The 21632-nt window shown below is 38.8% G+C and overlaps 1 protein-coding gene across 1 annotated transcript in view; it reads left to right on the plus strand.

The window, feature by feature from the left end:
• Positions 1-21632, plus strand: part of LOC150083026 (DNA-dependent protein kinase catalytic subunit-like) — a 387849-nt gene that overhangs the window by 300433 nt on the left and 65784 nt on the right. The window contains exon 18 of the mRNA XM_090378359.1: positions 14007-14147. Within this exon, the coding sequence (XP_090234485.1) occupies positions 14007-14147 (141 nt within the window). The remainder of the gene's footprint in view (positions 1-14006; positions 14148-21632) is intronic.

Below are 21632 nucleotides of genomic sequence, written 5' to 3' on the forward strand. Positions count from 1 at the left end.
AAGATAACATGGGACAGTTACTGAGTGATGAAAAGTACTGAAGCCTACAATATGTACAAGTTGATCTGTATTATACCACAATTCCTGGTGTAGGATACACCAATTAAAAATATCTATTAGCAAGGCTAAGCAGATATTATTAAAGAGACACTTAAATATTAACAGACCTCCTAATATAAAACTTTATGGGGAGTCAATCAATTTTAAGGTCTTATAAATACCTTAATTTATTTTTGTATGATTCTATTAACTTTATTGGGCATGCCAAATATGTTTTATGGAAAATTAAAATTCTGACTAGCAAAATCATCAGAATTATTAGGACTGTGTGGGGTATTAAACCCTCCACACTTAAAATGTATTATTCATGTATTTTTATACCATTGTTTGTTATGCTGCTGGAGCTTGTGACTCCAGTGTTAATCATTGTATGATCAAAAAATATCTTGTTCAAGCGCAGCATTTTTTTTCCTGCTTGCTGTAAGTTTATCATGTAGAACCGTGTCTACTGCTGCGTTGCAGGTCCTATGCCATAGAGTTCCAATTCAGTTTGAAGTAATTCTGCAATATTTACTATATCATCGTCGGAAAGCTCTCCCTACTAGTGTAGGTGATTATACTTATAATTTGGAGCTGGAGGAGAAAGAGGACATTAAAAGACTTAGAATTGCATGACAAAGTTCTTGGACTGACTCTTGGTAGAATCACCAAAAACTGATGATGTTTCAAGATTTATTGTTTGTAGAGAAAACTTCGTGGCATTTTCTTCTTTGCAGAGAAATTGTTCAAGTGCAGGAAATGGTTATTGAATATTGGAAATCATAATAATAACTAAACCTAAGTTATTGACAATTGGTACATTGGTATAATGGCATTTTGTTTTTCACTCTGTGCCTATTGCAACTATGCGTACTGTTTTGGTGTAGAACTTTCTGTTCTGTTGGTTTGTCAAAATAATGGAGCTTTGTTACATTTGGCTGGCGTCTAGATTGCTGGCTTGGCTGTGGATTTGGATATTGGTGATTAAATATAAATGTAGTTTTATGTATAATTTTTTTTTTTTTTAATGACTAATTTCTGTGTATTGGTAAGCTGGTTGGACCCTGCTAGGTTAGTGGTGTTGTTTTGTTTTTACAAAAACTTAAGTGCAAAATTTACAAACTTACACCGATGAGCCAAAACATTATGACCACCTACCTAATATGATGTTGGTCCTCCACATGCAGCCAAAACAGCTCGTACCCGGCAAGGCATGGGTGCTACAAGAATTCTAAATGTGTCTTGCGGTATCTGGTACCAACATGTAACCAACAGATCCTTTAACTCCTGTAAGGTCCGTGATTGAGATGCCGAAGATTGGAGTTGCTGTTCCAACACAAACCACAAATGCTTGATGGGATTGATGTCTGGGGAATTTGGAGGCCAGGGAAATACCTGGAAGTCTTCCTCATGTTCCGTGAACCAGTCTCGAACAACCCAGGCAGTGTGGCAAGGTGCATCCTGCTGAAAGACAGCACAGCCAGAGGGGAAGACTGTTGCCATGAAAGGGTGTACCTGGTCAGCAATGATGTTTAGGTAGGTGGTGGATGTCAGAGTGCTTGGCACATGGATCACTGGACCTGGGGTATCCCAGCAGAACATCACTCAAAGTACGACACTGCTGCCACCAGCTTGTTTTCGTTCCACACTGCATCTAGGCACTACCACTTCCGCAGGTAAACGATTCGTACCCGGCCGTCCACGTGGTGCAACAGGAAACATGATTCATTGGACCAGACCCATCTTCCAATCACTCAAGGTCCTGTTTCGATGCTTGCATGCCATTGTAGTTGCTGTTGCCGGTGAACCGTGGTTAGCATGGGACTTGAAGCGGCCTGCGGCTGTGCAGCCCCATTTTCAGCAGGGTTCGATGTACTGTGTGTTGTGACACATTACTCCCATCACCAGCATTCCATTTATCAGCGAGTTGTGCCACAGTCGCCCTTCTTTTGCCACGTACCATCCGGGAGAGCCTTCGCTCACCTTGAGCATTGATGAGCCGTGGTCGTCTACCACCTTGCTGGCAGTTCGTGGGTTTCCCCTCCTCAGATCACTTTCGGTAGGCACTAACCACTGTTGTCCATGGGCACCCACCATTCGTGCCGTTTTGGATATGCTCTGACCCAGTCGTCTGACCATTACAATTTGGCCTTTGTCACACTTGCTTAAATCCGCTACATTTCTCACCTGAAGAACAAGAGTAACACTGATTAATGGTGCTTATATGCCGTAGTTCACTGCAGTTGCTTTGATTTGCATAGCGACTCACTTGTCATAATGTTTTGGCTCATCGGTTTAAGTATGGAAATTATTATTTTGATTGTTTCTCTGTTTTGTGCTTTAAACTTTCTCTTCTAACTTCGTAATTTTCAGGGATTTCTTCTTCTTCTTCACCTTTCTTCTATCTATTTTCCTTCTCCTCCCATCTCCCTAAACCTTCTATTTCCAATCATCCTTTCTTCTATTTCCTATTTTCCTTTCAGTTCAAAATTCGGAGCTCCCAGGCTTGCCTGATAGCCCCATTAAGTGTCTCAGATGGAAAGTGAACTCAGGCGCTCCTCCTCGTGGCCAAGGTTTGGAAGTCAGGGAATCTGGTATCCTCTGTCCCCTGGCTGCAAAGTCAGCAGTTGCCAGCACTCAACATTCAACATAACAACACACATACACACACTTGCCGGCCTTTGCCTTTTCAGATGCTACAGCAGTATATAGAGGAAACCCTGGAGACCACAATTAAACAAATAAACCTTGTTCTTGACCTTGTATTATACCACATACGGTCAGGGAGGCCAAGGCTGCTTTTGAGAAAACATTTGCTAAGAGAGCAAAGAATGAGGATAAGGAATTTTTCACAGCTGAGCATACAATGAAGAAGAAAGCAAGTCAGATCAACCCTTATGCACTAGGTATGGGAAAGTCTTAGATAAACCAGCTGATGTTGCAGATGAATTGAATAGGACTTTGCTCTTGTATTTACTGAACAAAGACCCTTCGTGGTAAGAAGAGGCTGTGCAAACGAGGCCGAGCCACATGAAATTAATAATTTTGTAATTATTAATTTCATGTGGTTGATTGTTTATTAGAAAAACTTTAGAGTTTTTCTAACAAACTTAAAAAAATAAAGGCAACTAAGGCTCCTGGAGTTCATGGAATATACAATGTAGTTTTGAAGAAGTGCACCAGGGAGTGTATTGAACCATTGAGGTTAATCAAGAGGGCATCTTTGGTCTCAGGAGAGATTCATTTGGATTGCAGAAGTGACAACTTATTGCTAATACACAAAGGTGGTTCTAAGACAAGTTAATAACTACAGACTCTGGTTAGTCTGACTTCAGTCAAGAATGTGCATTGAACACTCACAAAAATATCCCCTTGGCAATATCATGAATCGTTCCAGATAGTTCTTCAAACATGAAACAAGCTTATCATTTCATACGGCTGCTATTCGGAGGATAACTTGTCCCCCTCAGTTCTTCCCAGAGCTGTGGTGCTCCCACTGGCAGGAGCATTTTGTTTTGTTGCTCTAGTCAAAGGCATGGTTTTCATTGTAATTCAATATAATTAAAAATACTACACTAAACAGTTATACCTAATGCAGTAATAACATTTTGCTTTGCTTATGCTATGAAGTTTACACTATTAATTATATATAATTGAAGTTCAAATGTTTTTTGATACAAAAAATAGCAGCAGAAGTTCAGTGTGATTCATTAAGCAGTTATAAACGATAAGTAACAAATTCACCAATGTAATCAGAGAATCACAAATAATACCTATGCTTCTAATTATAAATGCAAAGTTAAGTGCAATGGACTCGGGGGAGGTCCACATGGACTGGAGATGTGCAAATATATCCCCAATTCACAAAGGGGGATCAAAGGCTGACACGAGTAATTACAGACTAGTTAGTTTAACTTCTGTTCTGAGTAAAATAATGGAGTCACTGGTTAAAGATGCATTGCAGGATAATCTAGACACGACTGCAGCAATAGTTCAGACACAGCATGGGTTTGTTAAGGGAAAGTCTTGTCTGACAAATTTGATTGGATATTATGATGTGGTTACAAAGGAACTGGATGCAAAAAATAATTTTGTTATCATATACTTGGATTTCAGGAAAGCTTTTGACACTGTTGCGCATGGAAGACTACTGTACAAATTGGAGCAGAATGGTATTAAGGGTAAGTTGCTACAATGGATAAAAGGATGGTTGAGTGGGAGAAGACAGAGGGTGGTAACAAGTGGGCGCTGCTCTTTGTGGACTAATGTTATTAGTGATTCCCGCATGGTTTGGCGTCGTGTCCACTGTTGTTTTGTATATTTATCAATGATATTGATGAAGGTATATCAGGCTTAGTGTTGAAGTTTTCAGATGATACAAAGGTTGGAAGGGTTGTTAATGACAGTAATGGCAGTGTGCTACTGCAACAGGATCTAGAACATTTGGACAGATGGGCTGAGAAGTGGCAACCGAAGTTTAACATTGACAAATGCAAAGTACTGCCTATGGGTAGAAGTATCCCTAGACAAATGTACCAACTCTGTGGTACTACACTAAGGTGGTAGAAAATGAAAAAGACCTGGGAGTAATCGTGCAGTCAGATATGGAATTTTCTGAGCAGTGCTGCCAGCGCAGGTCATGGGGTTTTGTCAATGATATGCAGGAATTTTGCTAGCAGGGAAAAAGAGGTGATTGTCCCTCTGCATAAAGTAATGGTCAGGCCCTGCCTTGATAATTACCTTATACAGAGACCATTACCATGCCTCATTTTAGGAAGGATGTAGATTTGCTTGAGCATGTACAGAGAAGGGCAACAAGATTGGTGAGGGGAATGAAGGGATCCTCTTACCAAGAGAGGCTTAAGTTCTGCAAATTGCAGCAGCTGGAGATTAGGTACCTGTGAGGTGATCTGATTGAGGTGTATAAGGCCTTGAATGGGTTGAGCCCGCTGAATTCTGATGGGATTCTTCCACTTGTTCAGATTGCGAACCTAAGGGGACATAAATTCAAACTGAGGAAAGACAGATGTAGAATAGGTGTGCAGAAATTTGCATTTAGCCAGCAGGTGGTTAATTGCTGGAACAAACTTCCATCTGTCGTCGTGGAAGTTGATAGTTTAAATAAATTTAAGGAGGATCTGGACAAACATTTGGAGGGAATTGTTTTGTAAAATATTTTTTTTTTTTTTTTTTTTGGCTGATGCTGCATAAGCTCATACACTTGCTTTCTTGCATCACATGCTACTTCTACTACTACTACGCTCCTACTCCAATTCACCAGTTATGCAGCAATAATACTACCGTTTTGGAAAAGAAACACTTTTTTTGGTATTCAAAAGTACATCACCATGGGTGTCAAGACTACTACTTGGAATTTCTAAGAGGTACAAGCTGAAGGTTATAATGGTTTATGCACCAACATCGAGCCATGATGATGAAGAGGTTGAAGAAATGTACACCGAAATTGAGTCTTCTAGTTGAGTAGAAAACTCACTACACTATCATTATGGAGGACTTCAATGCTAAGGTTGGAAAGAGACAAAACAGCACAGAAAGGGGAAATAGGAAATTTTGGAATTGGTGAAAGAGGTGAAAGACTTGTGGAATTTGCAGGTTCTCGAAGAAGTAATGAACAGGGTAAACAGAAAGTGGACACGGAAGGGCCCAAATGGATTAACAACTAATGAAATCGTCTTCATCCTCACTAATAGAAGATATATCAAGTATGATGTTATAGTCCTGAACAAGGTAAATGTTGGAAGTGATCACCGAATGGTAAGATGCATACTTGATATAGATATAAGAAAAGAAAGGAAAAAACTTACTTGAGTAAATAATATGAAGGTCTTTGAGATAACAGAAGAGAAGAAAAAGCAGTATGTACTGGAACTTAAGAACAAGTTTGAGCTTGTCGACTGTTCATGACCAGGATGTCGATGAGGAATACTACAACCTTCTGAAAGTGATAAAACCCAAGAAACCGAATGGTAAAAAGAAATCCAAAGAAGAAAAAAATTAATCAAGAAACACTTGTCATGAACTGAAGACGACAAATGAAGAGCAAGATAAACACTGACAAGGATAAAATTGAGTATGCTGAGTTGTGCAAAGCCATTAGAAAGAGACCCAGAGAGGACATAAGAAGATTTAACATGAGATAAGTAGGAAAAGCATTAAGGGAAAACAAAGGACTTGAATCAGCAGCCATGAACAGTAATATAGAAAGACAAATGATACTGAAACTGAAGAATAGTGATGGTGTACTTATAAATAGCAGAGAAGTCATAATTCAAATTGTTGTTGTTATTTCGTTTTTAGGAGCATTAGCAACTAAGGCCATAATGCTCTGAGGATATGCAGTGGTCATTCCCTGACCTTTCCGCATCCTCCGTATTTGGTGGTCACTGGCTCGAACCCCGTTCTAATCAAGAAGCATTTGCTACGCACTGCTGCTCCTGCCCACCTGGCTACGGAGGCGCCAGTTCAAATTACAGAAGACTACTATAGAGAATTATACGAGGAGCGAGGGTATGATGCCAGCAGTGGGGAAGTTGGATTACAAATTAGTAACACATAAGACATACCCGATATCCTTCCTGATGAGGTAGAACATCCATTGAAGAAAATGACGAATCAAAAAACCCAATTGAAGCTACTGTAGAGTTGTTAAAATTGGGAGGAAGAGACATAACACAAAAACTGGCAAGACTCTTTACAAAGTGCATTAGAAAAGGCGTGACACCTAATGAGTGGAATAATGCAATCATAGTTTTGCTTCATAAGAAAGGAGATAAATCAGAAATTGGAAATTATATAGCAATTAGCTTGTTATCCCACATCTACAAGTTGTTCACAAGGGTCATTACTAACAGAATTAGAAAAAATACTTCATGAGAATCAACCGAAAGAGCAAGCTGACTTTAGGACAGGATTCTTGACTATGGATTACCTTCATGTAATAGCACAGCTAATTCAAAGAGAAAGAATATAGAACACCACTGTGGCTGGCATTTGTGGATTTTGAAAAGGCATTTGACTCCATACAGCATAAGACAATGTTTTGGGTCATAGAAGGACAAGGCATAGACACCCCCATACATCATGATTTTGAAGAAAATATATGAGAATGCTACCTCCTTTATTAGACAAAGACAGTATCAAATTTAAAATTAAGGAAGTAGTTCGACATGGTGAAACAATATCTCTGAAGTTGTTTTCTGCTGCCCTTGAGGAAGCTTTCAGAAGATTAGACTGGTCGCAGAAAGGAGTCAATGGGAATGGAGAGTACCTTAACCATTTACCATTTGCAGATGACATTGTGATCATAAACCATGATCCCAAAGAATTAGAGGAAAATCTTAATCAGTTATGCAGTGTTAGTAAAGATTTTGGACTAAAGATGACTAAAGCTAAAACAAAAGTAATGATGATCAAGTATGGCATAGAAAGGGATGTAATCATTCAACGAGCAGTAATTGAAAAGGTGGAGTCATATACTTATCTGGGACAAGTCATTAGTTGTAATAATGATAATTGGCTGGAAGTCAAGGGAAGAATAACTTTTGGGTGGATAGCATTCAGGAAATATAGACGCATACTGAGGAGAAATATTTCAATTTGTCTGAAATGCAAAATAATGAACCAAAGTATATTCCCCATCATGACTTATGGAAGTGAAACTTGGGCACTCACCAAAAGAATGGAAAGAGAAGCTGAGAACTACACGGTGTAGAATGGGATGAATTATATTAGGAATCAGACTGTTAGATAAGAAGAGAAACACATGGATTAGGCAGCAAACTCAAGTAAAGGATATTCTTATAAAAACTAAAGAACTAAAATGGTCTTGGGCCCGACACATAGCTTGAAGACATAATGACAGATGGACTAAGTAAATAACAGAATGGTACTCAAGAGGAGCTAGGAGAAAACCTGGAAGACAACAGTGGAAATGGAGAGATGAAATTCGCAAGTTCGTGGGTAGTAAATGGATGGCCATTGCACAAACAGCAGGAACTGGAAAGTTGCTGGAGAGGCCTTCAATGGATTGAAGATGATGATGAATAATACCATGCTACAAATTTTGCATTATTTGTATTAGACTCTACCTATTATTTGTATTAGACTCTCAATTAACTCAAACTTTCCGTTACACTGGAAAGTTTGAGTTAATTTTAATAAATAACAAAATGATCCAACAAATGCTAACCATACATGATTTGACCTTTAGAGCTATCTATTTACCACAATTAAAAATTTAAATTCCCCTACCACTCACTGTTCAATAATATAACAATGGTACCAAGATTCATATGATACAAAAGTTCTGGATATATTAAGTAGTAACCTACAAAATCTCTAGCTAAATTAAAAATAAACTAACAAGCACAACTTGGACTATAAAGCTATTTTTAGAATACTATTTAAAATGACAGTTAGGTAAATAAAATAGCAAAAGTTTTCAAAAACTTATCCCTTTCCCAGAGCAGAAAATTCTTTGATTTGGACATGGATACTCTCATTCTCGAGTTTTCCTTTGATAGCAAATTTTTGGTCTTCATTCATCTCTGAAAGCAACGTTTACTGAACATAATGCATACCATAGTGTATATCATGAGTGAAACACTGGTGGTTTGATGCATATGGAAATATTCAGATTTATATTTTGTCTTCATTCCCTTGTATATAAACACTTTCAAAATTAATTGGTGAATTGTATACATAGAATTTGTTTTTTGTACAACTCCAAATTTTCATAACATTCATTTCATCTGATTATTTCTTAATATAGTCGTAGATAAATAAAAAAAATAATAAAATAAATAAATAATTAAGTTTCTTGAGAATCAGGAGGCATACTGTTATAAAGCATCACTTGTTATAACAAAATGTTCTGTGAAAATTATTTGAAAAATGCTTATTATACCCTCAATCATAGCATTTTACACTTTCATCCTCTTTTTTTGCTTCTATCTTTATAGTTAAGTTTTCACAATATCAGTAAGGTCACTGTGATATTCTCAATCAGATGTCTCAGCTTGATCAACTTCACTAAAGTATTTACTTGAAATGGTGAATCTTGAATAACTCATCCTCTGATAGCATTAATATTATAGATGCTTTAGATAAAGTATCTTTATCTTTGCATAAACTTCACATTTTCCATTAAATTGTGAATACTTCTGTTATTCTGTATTAACTTTTTTTTTGGTTTCTCATTGCCATTTCTTATTGTTTAGTTAAGTGGGGATAGGTGCTTCACAGTGTAGTTCAGTGCCTTGTCCTTTACTTTATTATGTCTGACTTTAAGAAAGTTTCTTTATCAGGATTTCAAACACCAGTACTTCTGGATTAAATAGTTTTTATTGGAAAGAAGTACTTTTTAATATATATATATATATATATATATATATATATATATATATGTGTGTGTGTGTGTGTGTGTGTGTGTATATATAATGTGCGTATGTTTTAAAGGAAGCAACAGTTTAAGATATTATTGATAGTGATGGTTTATGGACCTGGGACACTGCTATATGCATAAAGTACCCAACGACCATAATTGGTCGTTGGGTACTTTATGTTAGCATTAGCATTAGTAGAGGCATTTGATGCAAGAAAGCAAGCTTATGCAGCATCAGCCAAAAAAAAAAAAAAAATCACTTCCACTTCACCCCTCTGTTCGTTCAAAATACCTGACCAGCTGAGCCTTAAACTTATTTAGGCTATCAACTTCCACGACAAGGGATGGAAGTTTGTTCCACCAACCAACCACTCGCTGGCTAAAGGCAAATTTCCGCACGTCTATCCTACATCTGTCTTTCCTCAATTTGAATTTATACCCTCTCAGGTGATTATTCTGAGCGAGAGGAAGAATCCCATCAGCATCGAGCATGCTCAAACCATTCAATGCTTTATACACCTCTATCAGATCACCTCGCTGGTGCCTAGTCTCCAGACACTGTAATTTGCAAAACTTAAACCTTTCTTCGTAAGAGCACCCCTTTGTTCCATTCACTAATCTTGTTGCCCTTCTCTGTACTCGTTCCAGCAGCTCTACATCCTTCTTGAAATGAGGCCTCCAGACCTGTATACAGTACTCTAGGTGTGGCCTGACCATTGCCTTATACAAGGGAATAATCACCTCCTTATCCCTGCTAGAAAAATTCCTATATATCATTGACAATACACCATGAGCTACTCTTGCAGCCCTTCTGCACTGCTCAGAGAACTTCATATCTGCCTGCACAACCACCCCCAGGTCCCTTTCATTCTCTACCACTGTCAGTGTAGTACCACAGAGTTGATACGTTGCTCTGGGGTTGCTGTTTCCCATATGTAGTACTTTACATTTGTCAATGTTAAACTTCATTTGCCACCTCTCAGCCCATCTGCTCAACCTTTCCAGATCCTGTTGCAGCAGCATAGTGTCAGTAGTGTCCTTGACAACTCTGCCTACCTTTGTATCGTCTGCAAACTTCAACATTAAGCTTGATATACCATCATCAATATCATTTATGAATACAGAAACAATAATGAACCCAACACTGAGCCCTGAGGGACTCCACTAATAACATTAGTCCACGATGAGCAGTGTCAATTGATTACCACTCTCTGTCTTCTCCCCTCAGCCACCCCTTTATCCATAGCAGCAATTTGCCTCCAATGTCACACTGCTCCGATTTGTGCAGCAGTCTTTCATGTGCAACAGTATCAAAAGCCTTTCTAAGATCCAAGTATATAATATCAAAGTTATTCCCTGCATCCAGTTCCTTTGTGACTGCATCATAGTATCCAATCAAATTGGTCAGGCAAGACTTCCCTTAACAAAACCATGCTGTGTCCGAGCTATAACTGAAGTCTTGTCTAAATGATCCTGCAGTGCTTCTTTAACTAGTGCCTCCATTAATTTTCCTGGAACAGAAGTTAAACTCACAGGTGTATAATTGCTTGTGTCAGCCTTTGATCCTCCTTTGTGAATTGGGGTCACATTTGCACATCTCCAGTCTGTGGGTACCTCCCCTGAGTCCAAGGAAGCTCTCATAATTATGGCTAAGGGTTTGTTTACTTCCTCTGCTGCCTCCTTTAATATAACTGGATAGATCCCATCCACCCCAGGTGCCTTTCTTGTGTTTATCTTCAACAATTTCTCTTCCACTTTACTCTCAGTTATTACAAGATTCTCTAGCTTACTGCTAGAGTTGAATACACCTCTGTCTTTCCCCTCGCTAAATAACTCCTCATGTGTGAATGTCGATGCAAAATATTCATTTAGTTCGTTAGCTGCCTGAGCAGGATCATCAACAGTTGACCCATCAATATCAAGTGGACCAATCTGATTCATCCCTTCCTTCTAGAGTTTACATGAGTGAAGAACTCTTTGCTGTTTTTCTTTGCATCCCTTGCCAAAGATTTCTCGTAATCTGCCTTCGCCTGCCTAACCTCCTTTGTAACTTGGTTACAGATCAACTTGTATCTATCATAGGCTACTGTGTCATGTGTTAATTTGTATGTATCCCATGCATGTTTCTTCTCTGCCATATGCCTCATCAGTTCATCTGACATCCATTTAGGCCTAAACCTTGAACAATATTTCTTAGTTGGTATGTAAAACCTAGTAGCTTCCAAGATAAGTTCTTTGAATGCTTCCCATTTTGCATTTGCTGTTGGTAACATCATCAGTTGGTCCCACTGTATAGAATTTAAATACTGTCTCAGTCCATCGTAGTTGCCTTTACGAAAGCAATAACCCTTCCCTTTACCCCTAATGGTAGTTACCTATTTGAGTAAATCCCACTTCAGCACACTGTGATCACTGCCACCTAGTGGTTCATTTATCTGCAGATTCTTAATGCATGAAGAATCACTGCTGATAATCAAATCAAGAGTATTCCTCCCTCTAGTTGCCTCCCGAACATGCTGATGTAGAAAACAATCATCCAATAAATCCACAAAAGCCTTGCTAGTGTGTGAGTGACCAGCCCCCAAATCGCAGTCAATATCTGGGAAATTAAAATCTCCCATTATAAGACTCTCTGATTTACTGGCCCACTCTATTTCCCTGTACAGTTTCTTATTATACTCATCAGAGTCATTAGGCCGATAGCACACTCCTACTCTCAATTTTGATCTCCCAATGCTTATGTCACACCAAACTGACTCAACACTGCACTGTCCAGCGATGTCCACTGGCTTCACTTCCTTGGATTTTATGTATTTCTTAACTAATAGCATAACCCCTCCTCCCTTTCTATCCAGTCTATCCTTTCTGTAGACATTGTACTCCTCAAATTCCAGTTCTGCATTCCTTATATCTGTGTGACACCAAGTCTCTGATATCCCAACAATATCTGCCTTTGATGTTTTGAGCAATACCTCAAATTCATCAAATTTATTTACTAAACTCCTAGCATTGGTGTACACGCAAGTATACATGCACCTATTTCTATTCTTAGCTACCCTAACACAACCCATGTGTTTACTTGTACCGCAATGACTCCCAGCAGTCTCTGAAATATCCTGAATCTTGTTTTTCAGGCTTCTGTTCATTCCAATAGAAGCAGTGCAAGAATCTCTTTCACCTCTGCCAGTGGCTACTGTTAATCTATTCGTCTTTGTATCCCCCCAAGTTGGGTAAGTTAGTAGTCTTGAAAGACAATGTTCTAACGTCATGTTACTCGTAACACTAATTATGGGGAACAAAGGGCCTTTGATTTCGGTGGCTGGCCCTCGATAAAGGTGCTGAGGTCACAGGATGAACAGCACTAAGTTATTCTTATTACTTCTCCTTTATCTTAGATCCCTTCTTTGTTTCACTGTGATTGCGATTTCTATTCCGTTCACCCTTTGTTTTCCCTAATTAGCATTACGAGTACCGTAATGTTAGCACATTGCCCTTCACGACTACTAACTTTTATATATATATATATATATATACAGGGTGATTCACTACCAGTGCGACAAATTTGCAGGAGGTGTAGAGGGCACAAAGTCGAATCGGAATCACATAGCATTGCAGGGTCCGAAATGCCTTCGTCATGCGGTAGAGGACGTTGAATGGGGAGGCGTGAACAGCGATCCCGCTGGAAGTCAGCATTTGCGAACCGTTTCTGTTGAAGAAACCAAGTAGCAAAAGTCCTCCGGAGTGGATAATCCGCAGGCTCCAAGATTGGACGTGTTGCAAATGGTATGAACTCATTTGGTTTGTTGCAGTATCCTCCATACAGTGGATTGGGAAATACCCAATTGTTGGCCTATCGCTTGAGTACTCGTACTCGGATTGCCTTCTGCAAGACGTAGGACATTCTCCTCATTGTCTGGCGTCCTCGTCGTTCACTCTCGATTCATGGTACCTCTCGTGAAACAACCAGTCTCACGTAACCTTCTGTGCACACGTGCGAAAATTGTATGATGAGGAGCATGCCCGTGCGGGAAACGTTCCAGGTACAAGCGCAGAGCGGCACGCCTATTACAGTCTGCAGCTCCATACGCGAGGTGCATGTTGGCCAGTTAAACGTTTGAATACTCGTCCATCCTACTCCCTCGGGAACTGGTTCACAAATGCTGACTTCCAGCGGGATCGCTGTTCATGCGACCTCCCGTTCAACATCCTCTACTGCACGACGAAGGCATTTTGGAGCCTGCAATGCTATGTGATTCAGATTCGTCTTTGTGGCCCCTACACCTCCTGCAAGTTTGTCACACTGGTAGTGAATCACCCTGTATATATATATGGAAATTTGACATAGATATTTTTATATCTGTGAATTTGACTTAGGATATAATTTACTTTTTGTGGCTAGGAGTACAGTTAGATTTAGTAGAGCTAAGAACAACAAGAAATTCTCTGTATTCATCTTGCATGGTATTGTTTTATTTTTATTGCATTTATTTTACATTTTAGCCAAAAATAACTGTAAGAATTGAGATATTGAGTTTTTCTTATATATTATTATATATAATTCTAGGTTCTAAGGCCATATGCACAGTTCCTTTTGAATCCTTTGATGAATATGATTGTGGATTGCACCTTGGGACAAGAAATAAATTACTTTATATTAGATTTACTGGTGACTTTGCTTTCTTGGTCTCCAATTGCTATACCAGAGGTAAAATGTAAACTGTTATCTGCTATGTTTTCTCTGTTTTTAACATTCTGTTGGTTGTTGATACGAATATTGTTGTACTTTTATTTATATATCAGGTAGCCATTATTAAATTTTTTTGTTGGCCTCCCTTTACTTAAGGAACAACTGGATTGCAGTTAAAATTGTAATCCAGAAGGTTAAACAATTCAGGAGAGGCCTACAAGAATTTTCCTGGCAGGAATCTTTTTAATAATGAATTCATTTTTATTTCCTATGTGCAATATGCAGTAAGTGATATTAAATATCAGTTTCTATATTATTATTGTACATTTTTCTGTATTGTAATGTATTATACTGTAAGTGATGAATATAGAATATTATGGCAAAGAAGATTATGCTGAACAAGTGAATGTTTGGATTCATCACGCACTTCATTTAACAGAGTTAGAAAGCAGCTTTGATGAAGTCTATTTTTTGAGCAAGAAGGGCTAATATTCAAAAATTCTGATTAGTTAAAACAGGTTATGAAAACAGTGGCATATCTAGGGTCTAGTAACTGTTAAAATATAGCACAGCAGTACAGTAGGACCTCAAAGCTTGTGGTGGTTAATTTCCTGGGACATATGCATAAATATAGATTTGCTTAAGTTGGAGTTCTGTAGAAAAACATATACTACATGAACTCCTGTAAACCATGGAAGCATGTATATAAACTGCATAAATTAAATATACATCAGTTGTAAAGTACAATAAAAATTTTATAAAATACTGTACCTGAACACCTTTTTTTTTATTAAAAAAATCAAATTTTATTCCTGATCCTGATTCTCTTCCTCTTGTGGTGCTTTCTTCAAGAACATGATAAGGAGTTCTATGGACAACATCTTTCTTAAGATATCTGTTCACTTCACGGATTGTCCTTAAACTCTATTCTGTTGAAGGATTGTACTTCTGGCTGTTTGAGTTGAAAGACATTTCTTTGTGGAGGTCCCACCCTGACCCCACTGAGCTTTTATTCATCTTTCTTTGAAATCTTGACAAGTTCTTGTATGTTTTTTTTTTTCTGTTATCTTGTCTCCACTGCCATTCAGTAATTATTCTATGCTGTTCTCATCCATTATAGTGGATCCTTGTCTGCCTATATGATGAGCAATATTAACAATCCTCTCTGTTCCATCATCTGTCTTGAGGGAACCCATGCAGTTATTCACAGCTGCCTCCCAAATATTCTTTCAGCCTGCATTCACAGTTTTGGGCTTAAGTTCCTTCATAGTCTTGTTGATATTTGTAATATAGCCCCAGATGCTGTAGTCCTTGCAACTGTAACTTACTTCAAGCTCATGGCCGAAATACATAGCTGATCAGATGTAGGTGAAGGCGTGACAAGGGTATATGGCTTCTAATGTGCTATTACACCTTGGTTGAGTGATTGGTGGAAGAGGCTGTATTGGGTGGAAGGAATATGACTTCCACATTGGGATGCTCATATCATAGAGGCTATGCCCTGAAGCATTATCACAAGTGGGACCTTAAATTCTAAACATTCATGGCCAGATAGTTCAACTTAAGAAACAAATCACTTGTGGAACCAATATAGAAATATCCATGCTATGACCATGCTGTTTTATTGGACTGCAGAAGGACTTTTTTATTTTTATTGCTCTGGGGCTTGAAGAGTGATACAGTATCTCAAACTTGATCATAGGCTTGGCATTCCCTTCTTCACTTTATGTTATGCAGCATGTTATCAGAATTCTGAATTTCACCATCTGCCCTTAACCTGTCAGAACTGGTGTTTTTGTAGATCCTTCACCATAAAGTGTCCATGCAGTTTTATATATATATATATATATATATATATAAATGCATGGGCACTTTATATATATTTATTTATATATATATGCAGGAAACCAGAATGCCAAAATTATCAAAAAACCAAAAAAATATTCCAAAATGTGCAAATATGAATACCAGATATGATGTAAACAAACAGCACAGTCAATCAGAGATGACAGCTATTCCCATCTACCATCTAAGCTAATCAGGGATGAGGTGGCTGGAGATAAGAAGAGAGGAACACACTCAGGTTCCTTGTTGGTGTACTATTGTTGGGCCACTATTCTACAGTGTCAGTGTGAGAGTTTTAATTAAAAATTGTTGATTAAATTAATAATATAAGAGCTGCCATGTCTAGTAAGAGAAGTGCAGTAAAGCCAAGTGAATATGAAAATGTCACTAAAAAGTCACATAGATGAATCATGTTGGAAAAGAAGATGTTGGTAATTTGTAGACAAATCTAAGATGATCAGATGTGTCCCAGTGTGTATAGAAGTATGAAATTGCCTCCATTCACTGTGAGTATGATTATGAAAAGTGCAAGTAAAATAAAACAGTCAATGCTACTTTCTATGACAGTAAGTGTGACGCAAGTGAGTTATAGCAGAAGTAAACTTTTAGAAAAAAATGGAGAAATTATCATCATTCTGGATGGATGACTTAGATTAATAGAACATTGACTCAAGCTGTTATTACCGATAAGGGAAAGTCAATTTTTGAGGATCTTAAGAAAAAGAGGGTGGTGATGAGACACTTTTAGGTAGCAAGGGATGGGATTTTGTGGGATTTTAATCAAAGTAAGTGCTGCTTTGTGAAATGGCGAGGTGGCAAGTGCAGATGCTGAGGCAGTTGCAGTATTTCTTGCAGAGTTACAAGCCATTGTAGAGGAGGGTAATTATCCTCCTGACCTCATTAATGTTGATGAGACTGGGCTTTATTGGAATAAACTGCCATCAAGGACCTTCTCTGCCTATAAAGAGCAGTCTGCACCAGGTTTAATAGCTGCAAAAGCCAATCTAATGCTTCTGCTGGGTGCAAATGTCTCTGGCACTTAAAAATTAAAACCAATGTTGATGTACCATTCACAGACACCACATGCTCTCAAGGGCCTAAACAAAGCCATGCCACCAGTCTTGAAAATGGAACAAGGAGGCCTTGGGTGACACAAGAAATCTTCTTGGATTGGTTTATAAAGTGATTCCTGTACTATACTCATCAAAAGAACCACTAGGTGGCAGTGATCACAGTGTACAGACGTGGGATTTACTTAAAGATTTAATTACCATCAGGGGTAAAGGAAAGGGTTTTTGCTTCCGTAAAGGCGAGTACAGTGGTCTCCGACAGTTTTTAAATTCTGTACAGTGGGATCAACTGATGATGTTACCAACAGTAAATTCTAAGTGGGAAGCATTCAAGGAATTAATCGTGGAAGCTACTAAACGTTTCATACCTATTAAGAAATATTGTTCAAGGTTTAGGCCTAAATGGTTGTCAAATGAACTGATGAGACTTGTAACAGAGAAGAAAAATGCATGGGATGCATATAAATTATCAAGCGACTCAGAAGCCTATGGCAGATATAAGTTAATCTGTAATCAGGTGACAAAGGAGGTTCGGCAGGCGAAGGCAGATTACGAGAAATCCTTGGCAAAAGATGCTAAGAAAAACAGCAAGGATTTCTTTACTTATATAAACTCTAAAAGGAAGGGGATGAATCTGATTGGTCCACTTGACATCGATGGTTCGACTGTTGATGATCCTGCTCAGATAGCAAACAAATTGAATGACTATTTTGCATCTACATTCACACGTGAGGAATTATTAAGGTTTGAAAATGGCAGAAGGTTATCAAATTGTAGCAAGATACTTAATGATTTTGTAATAACTGAGAGCAAAGTGGAAGAGAAATTGTTGAAGTTAAACGTAAGAAAAGCACCTGGGGTGGATGGGATCTATCCAGTTATATTAAAGTAGGCGGCAAAGCAACTAAGCAAACCCTTAGCCATAATTATGAGAGCATCCTTGGACTCAGGGGAGGTTCCCATGGACTGGAGATGTGCAAATGTATCCCCAATTCACAAAGGGGGATCGAAGGGTGACACGAGTAATTACAGACCAGTTAGTTTAACTTCTGTTCCGGGTAAAATAATGGAGTCGCTGGTTAAAGATGCATTGCAGGATCATCTAGACAAGACTGCAGCAATAATTCAGACACAGCATGGGTTTGTTAAGGGAAAGTCTTGTCTGACAAATTTGATAGGATACTATGATGTGGTTACAAAGGAACTGGATGCAAAAAATAATTTTGATATCATATATTTGGATTTCAGGAAAGCTTTTGACACTGTTGCGCATGGAAGACTATTGTACAAATTGGAGCAGAATGGTATTAAGGGTAAGTTGCTACAATGGATAAAAGGATGGTTAAGTGGGAGAAGACAGAGGGTGGTAATCAATGGGTGCTGCTCTTTTTAGACTAATGTTATTAATGGTGTCCCACAGGGTTCGGTGTTAGGTCCACTGTTGTTTTGTATATTTATCAATGATATTGATGAATGTATATCAGGCTTAATGTCGAAGTTTGCAGATGATACAAAGGTTGGCAGGGTTGTTAATGACAGTAATGGGAGTGTGCTACTGCAACAGGATCTAGATAATTTGGGCAGATGGGCTAAGAAGTGGCAACTGAAGTTTAACCTTGACAAATGCAAAGTACTGCATACGGGTAGAAGTAACCCCAGAGAAACGTACCAACTGTGTGGTACTACACTTGAGGTGGTAGAAAATGAAAAAGACCTGGGAGTAATTGTGCAGGCAGATATGAAGTTTTCTGAGCATTGCAGACAGGCTGCCAGGGCAGGTCATGGGGTTTTGTCAATGATATATAGGAATTTTGCTAGCAGGGAAAAGAAGGTGATTATCCCTCTGTATAAGGCAATGGTCAGGCCACGCCTTGAGTACTGTGTACAGGTCTGGAGGCCTCATTTTAGGAAGGATGTAGATTTACTTGAGCGTGTACAGAGAAGGGCAACAAGATTGGTGAGGGGAATGAAGGGATCCTCTTACCAAGAGAGGCTTAAGTTCTGCAAATTGCAGTGGCTGGAGACTAGGCACCTGCACGGTGATCTGATTGAGGTATATAAGGCCTTGAATGGGTTGAGCACGCTGAATTCTGATGGGATCCTTCCACTTGTTCAGATTACGAACCTAAGGGGGCATAAATTCAAATTAAGAAAAGACAGATGTAGGACAGATGTGCGGAAATTTGCCTTTAGCCAGCGGGTGGTTAATTGCTGGAACAAACTTCCATCTGTCGTGGAAGTTGATATGTTGAATAAATTTAAGGAGGAACTGGACAGGTATTTGGAGAGAATGGTGTGATTTTTTTTTTTTTTTTTTTTTTTTTTTTTGTTGGCTGATGCTGCATAAGCTCATACATTTTCTTTCTTGCATCACATGCCACTACTACTACTACTCCGTTACTGAACAATTTAATTAACATAAACAGTGTCCTCTTTGTTGACAACTTTAGCATTTTTTCACAGTCATACATCGTGAGGGTCACCGAAAGGCAATTGCAGCATGTCAGTGACCACATTTACTCTTGGGCAATGGTTAACAGTTCCAGGTTCTCATCTCAGAAAACTGTCTGCTTAAATTTTTATTGCAAATGGAACTTTCTCTCTGAACTAGAATTCAAGCTCGGACAGAACATCATTCCAGTAGCACCTGAGGCAAAATTCTCGGGGGTTGTTTTTGATAAGAAGTTGACATTTCTACCACATATTTGTCAACTCCAGAAAAAATGCATGAGGGGATTGAACCTCCTATGTGCCATCTCCTCCAATACTTGGGAAGCAGACTTCTGCACTTTACTTCACCTCTATCATGCACTTTTCCAATCTAAATTGGATTATGGGTACCAAGTGTATGCATCAGCAAGAAAAGTGTACTACGATGGCTAGATCCAATTCACCATCAAGCCGTCTGAATTCTTACAGAGCATTTCAAACATCCTCTGTCTCCAGAGTATACATCAAAGCAACTGAACCACCACTATCCCATCACTCTGATAAAAGCAATTGTCTCTAAAATATACCTTCAAATTTAAATCCCTGCCAGACAACCCTATGTGGACAGCTTTTTTCGAGCCACAGATGAGAAAATCTGTATAACATCCGCCAGTCTGCCAACTTTCCTTTAGGTATTTGTGTCCAAGAGCTGCTCAGAGAGTTTAATATCACAGTAGACAATGCTGCCCTATCACCGTGTCACCCCTTTCACCCTGGCATGTTCAAATACCATCATGTGACTTTTCCATTAAAAATTGGAGTAAGGTCATCACACCATCTTCTGTCTTCCAACAACTCTATGCTGCACACTGAACCGAATACTCTGACTTCTTGCCTGTCTTGACTGATGGTTCGAAATCAGAGTCATCTGTTGGATCTGCTACCATCTTCTCAGATAACCTATATCTGAGAAGCTTCTCCATGAATTCAGCATATAAAGAACTGAGTTGTATGCTATAGAGGTAGCCTTGGACCACATTAAAAGCTACAATTACCAAAGGTGTATAGTGTATACTGACTCTAAGTATACTACAGGCTCTATCAGTAATGAGATATAATTCTCATCCATTTCTGATCTGGGTCCGGCAGATGTTACATTCCCTTCTCTTTTTGAGTCCTTCTGTGACATCTGTTTGTGCTGGATCCGAAGCGACATTGGGATTAAGGGTAATCACAAACTGGCTGATGCCACAGCCAGGTTACACAACCCGACAACAGTAGCCTGTTAGTCCCTGTACAGAATACATGCAACTAATAAACTCTACATTACTCTCCCAATGGCAGCAATCTTGGCAGGGGCAGGTCATGCATGAACAAGCTCTGTCAGATAAAGCCCATAATCAAACTGTGACAGTGTAGTCTGTGCAGGAACCACAGAGAAGAAATTATTCTAGCTCTCCTTCACATGGGACATAGTAATCTTACACATGCATTCCTGCTGAGGGCAGATGCCTCTCCTATGTGTAAGCACTGTGACATATTTTTAACAGTTTGCCATATTTTACGTGAGTGTCTACTTTTTAGACAGGAACATTTTATATATTTTAATGATTTTACTCATCTGACAATCAGCATATCAGCTGTTTTTACCTGTTTAAAATTCTAAACCTCCTTAATCACATTTAACTTTTACCTTTTTACTGTTGCTTCTTTATTGTTATATATTATATACCATTTCATACTAGTATTGTTATCTATCTGAACATAGTGACCTAATTCGCATGTCTCCAATGCCCTTGGGGATGCCTTCCCTCTCAGCCCTAAATTTTCTGTTCCCCCCCCTCCTCTCTTGACTCCAAACCCCACAATCTACCTTAACATTTTTTTTTTCTCTTCTGTCTAACCCCAGGGGCTCACATCTGATGAGTAGGGCTTGACACACCCAGGGTCCTGACCTAGATATCATCATTCTTCTCTTTTTTGGTGATTCCCTCCTAATTTTCTCTCTCTCTCTCTCTCTCTCTCTCTCTCTCTCTCTCTCTCTCTCTCTCTCTCTCTCAGGGTACTCAAATTTCTTTTGGCTGGTGCAGCATGAGCCTCAGGCTCCCTTGCACCACATGGCTAATAATAATAAAGAAAGGAAGAAAATGCCAACTCA

This window comes from Mastigoproctus giganteus, chromosome 7, assembly GCF_048544385.1.
Source record: "Mastigoproctus giganteus isolate SK-2022 chromosome 7, ASM4854438v1, whole genome shotgun sequence".
In the NCBI taxonomy this organism is placed as follows: Eukaryota; Metazoa; Arthropoda; class Arachnida; order Uropygi; family Thelyphonidae; genus Mastigoproctus; species Mastigoproctus giganteus.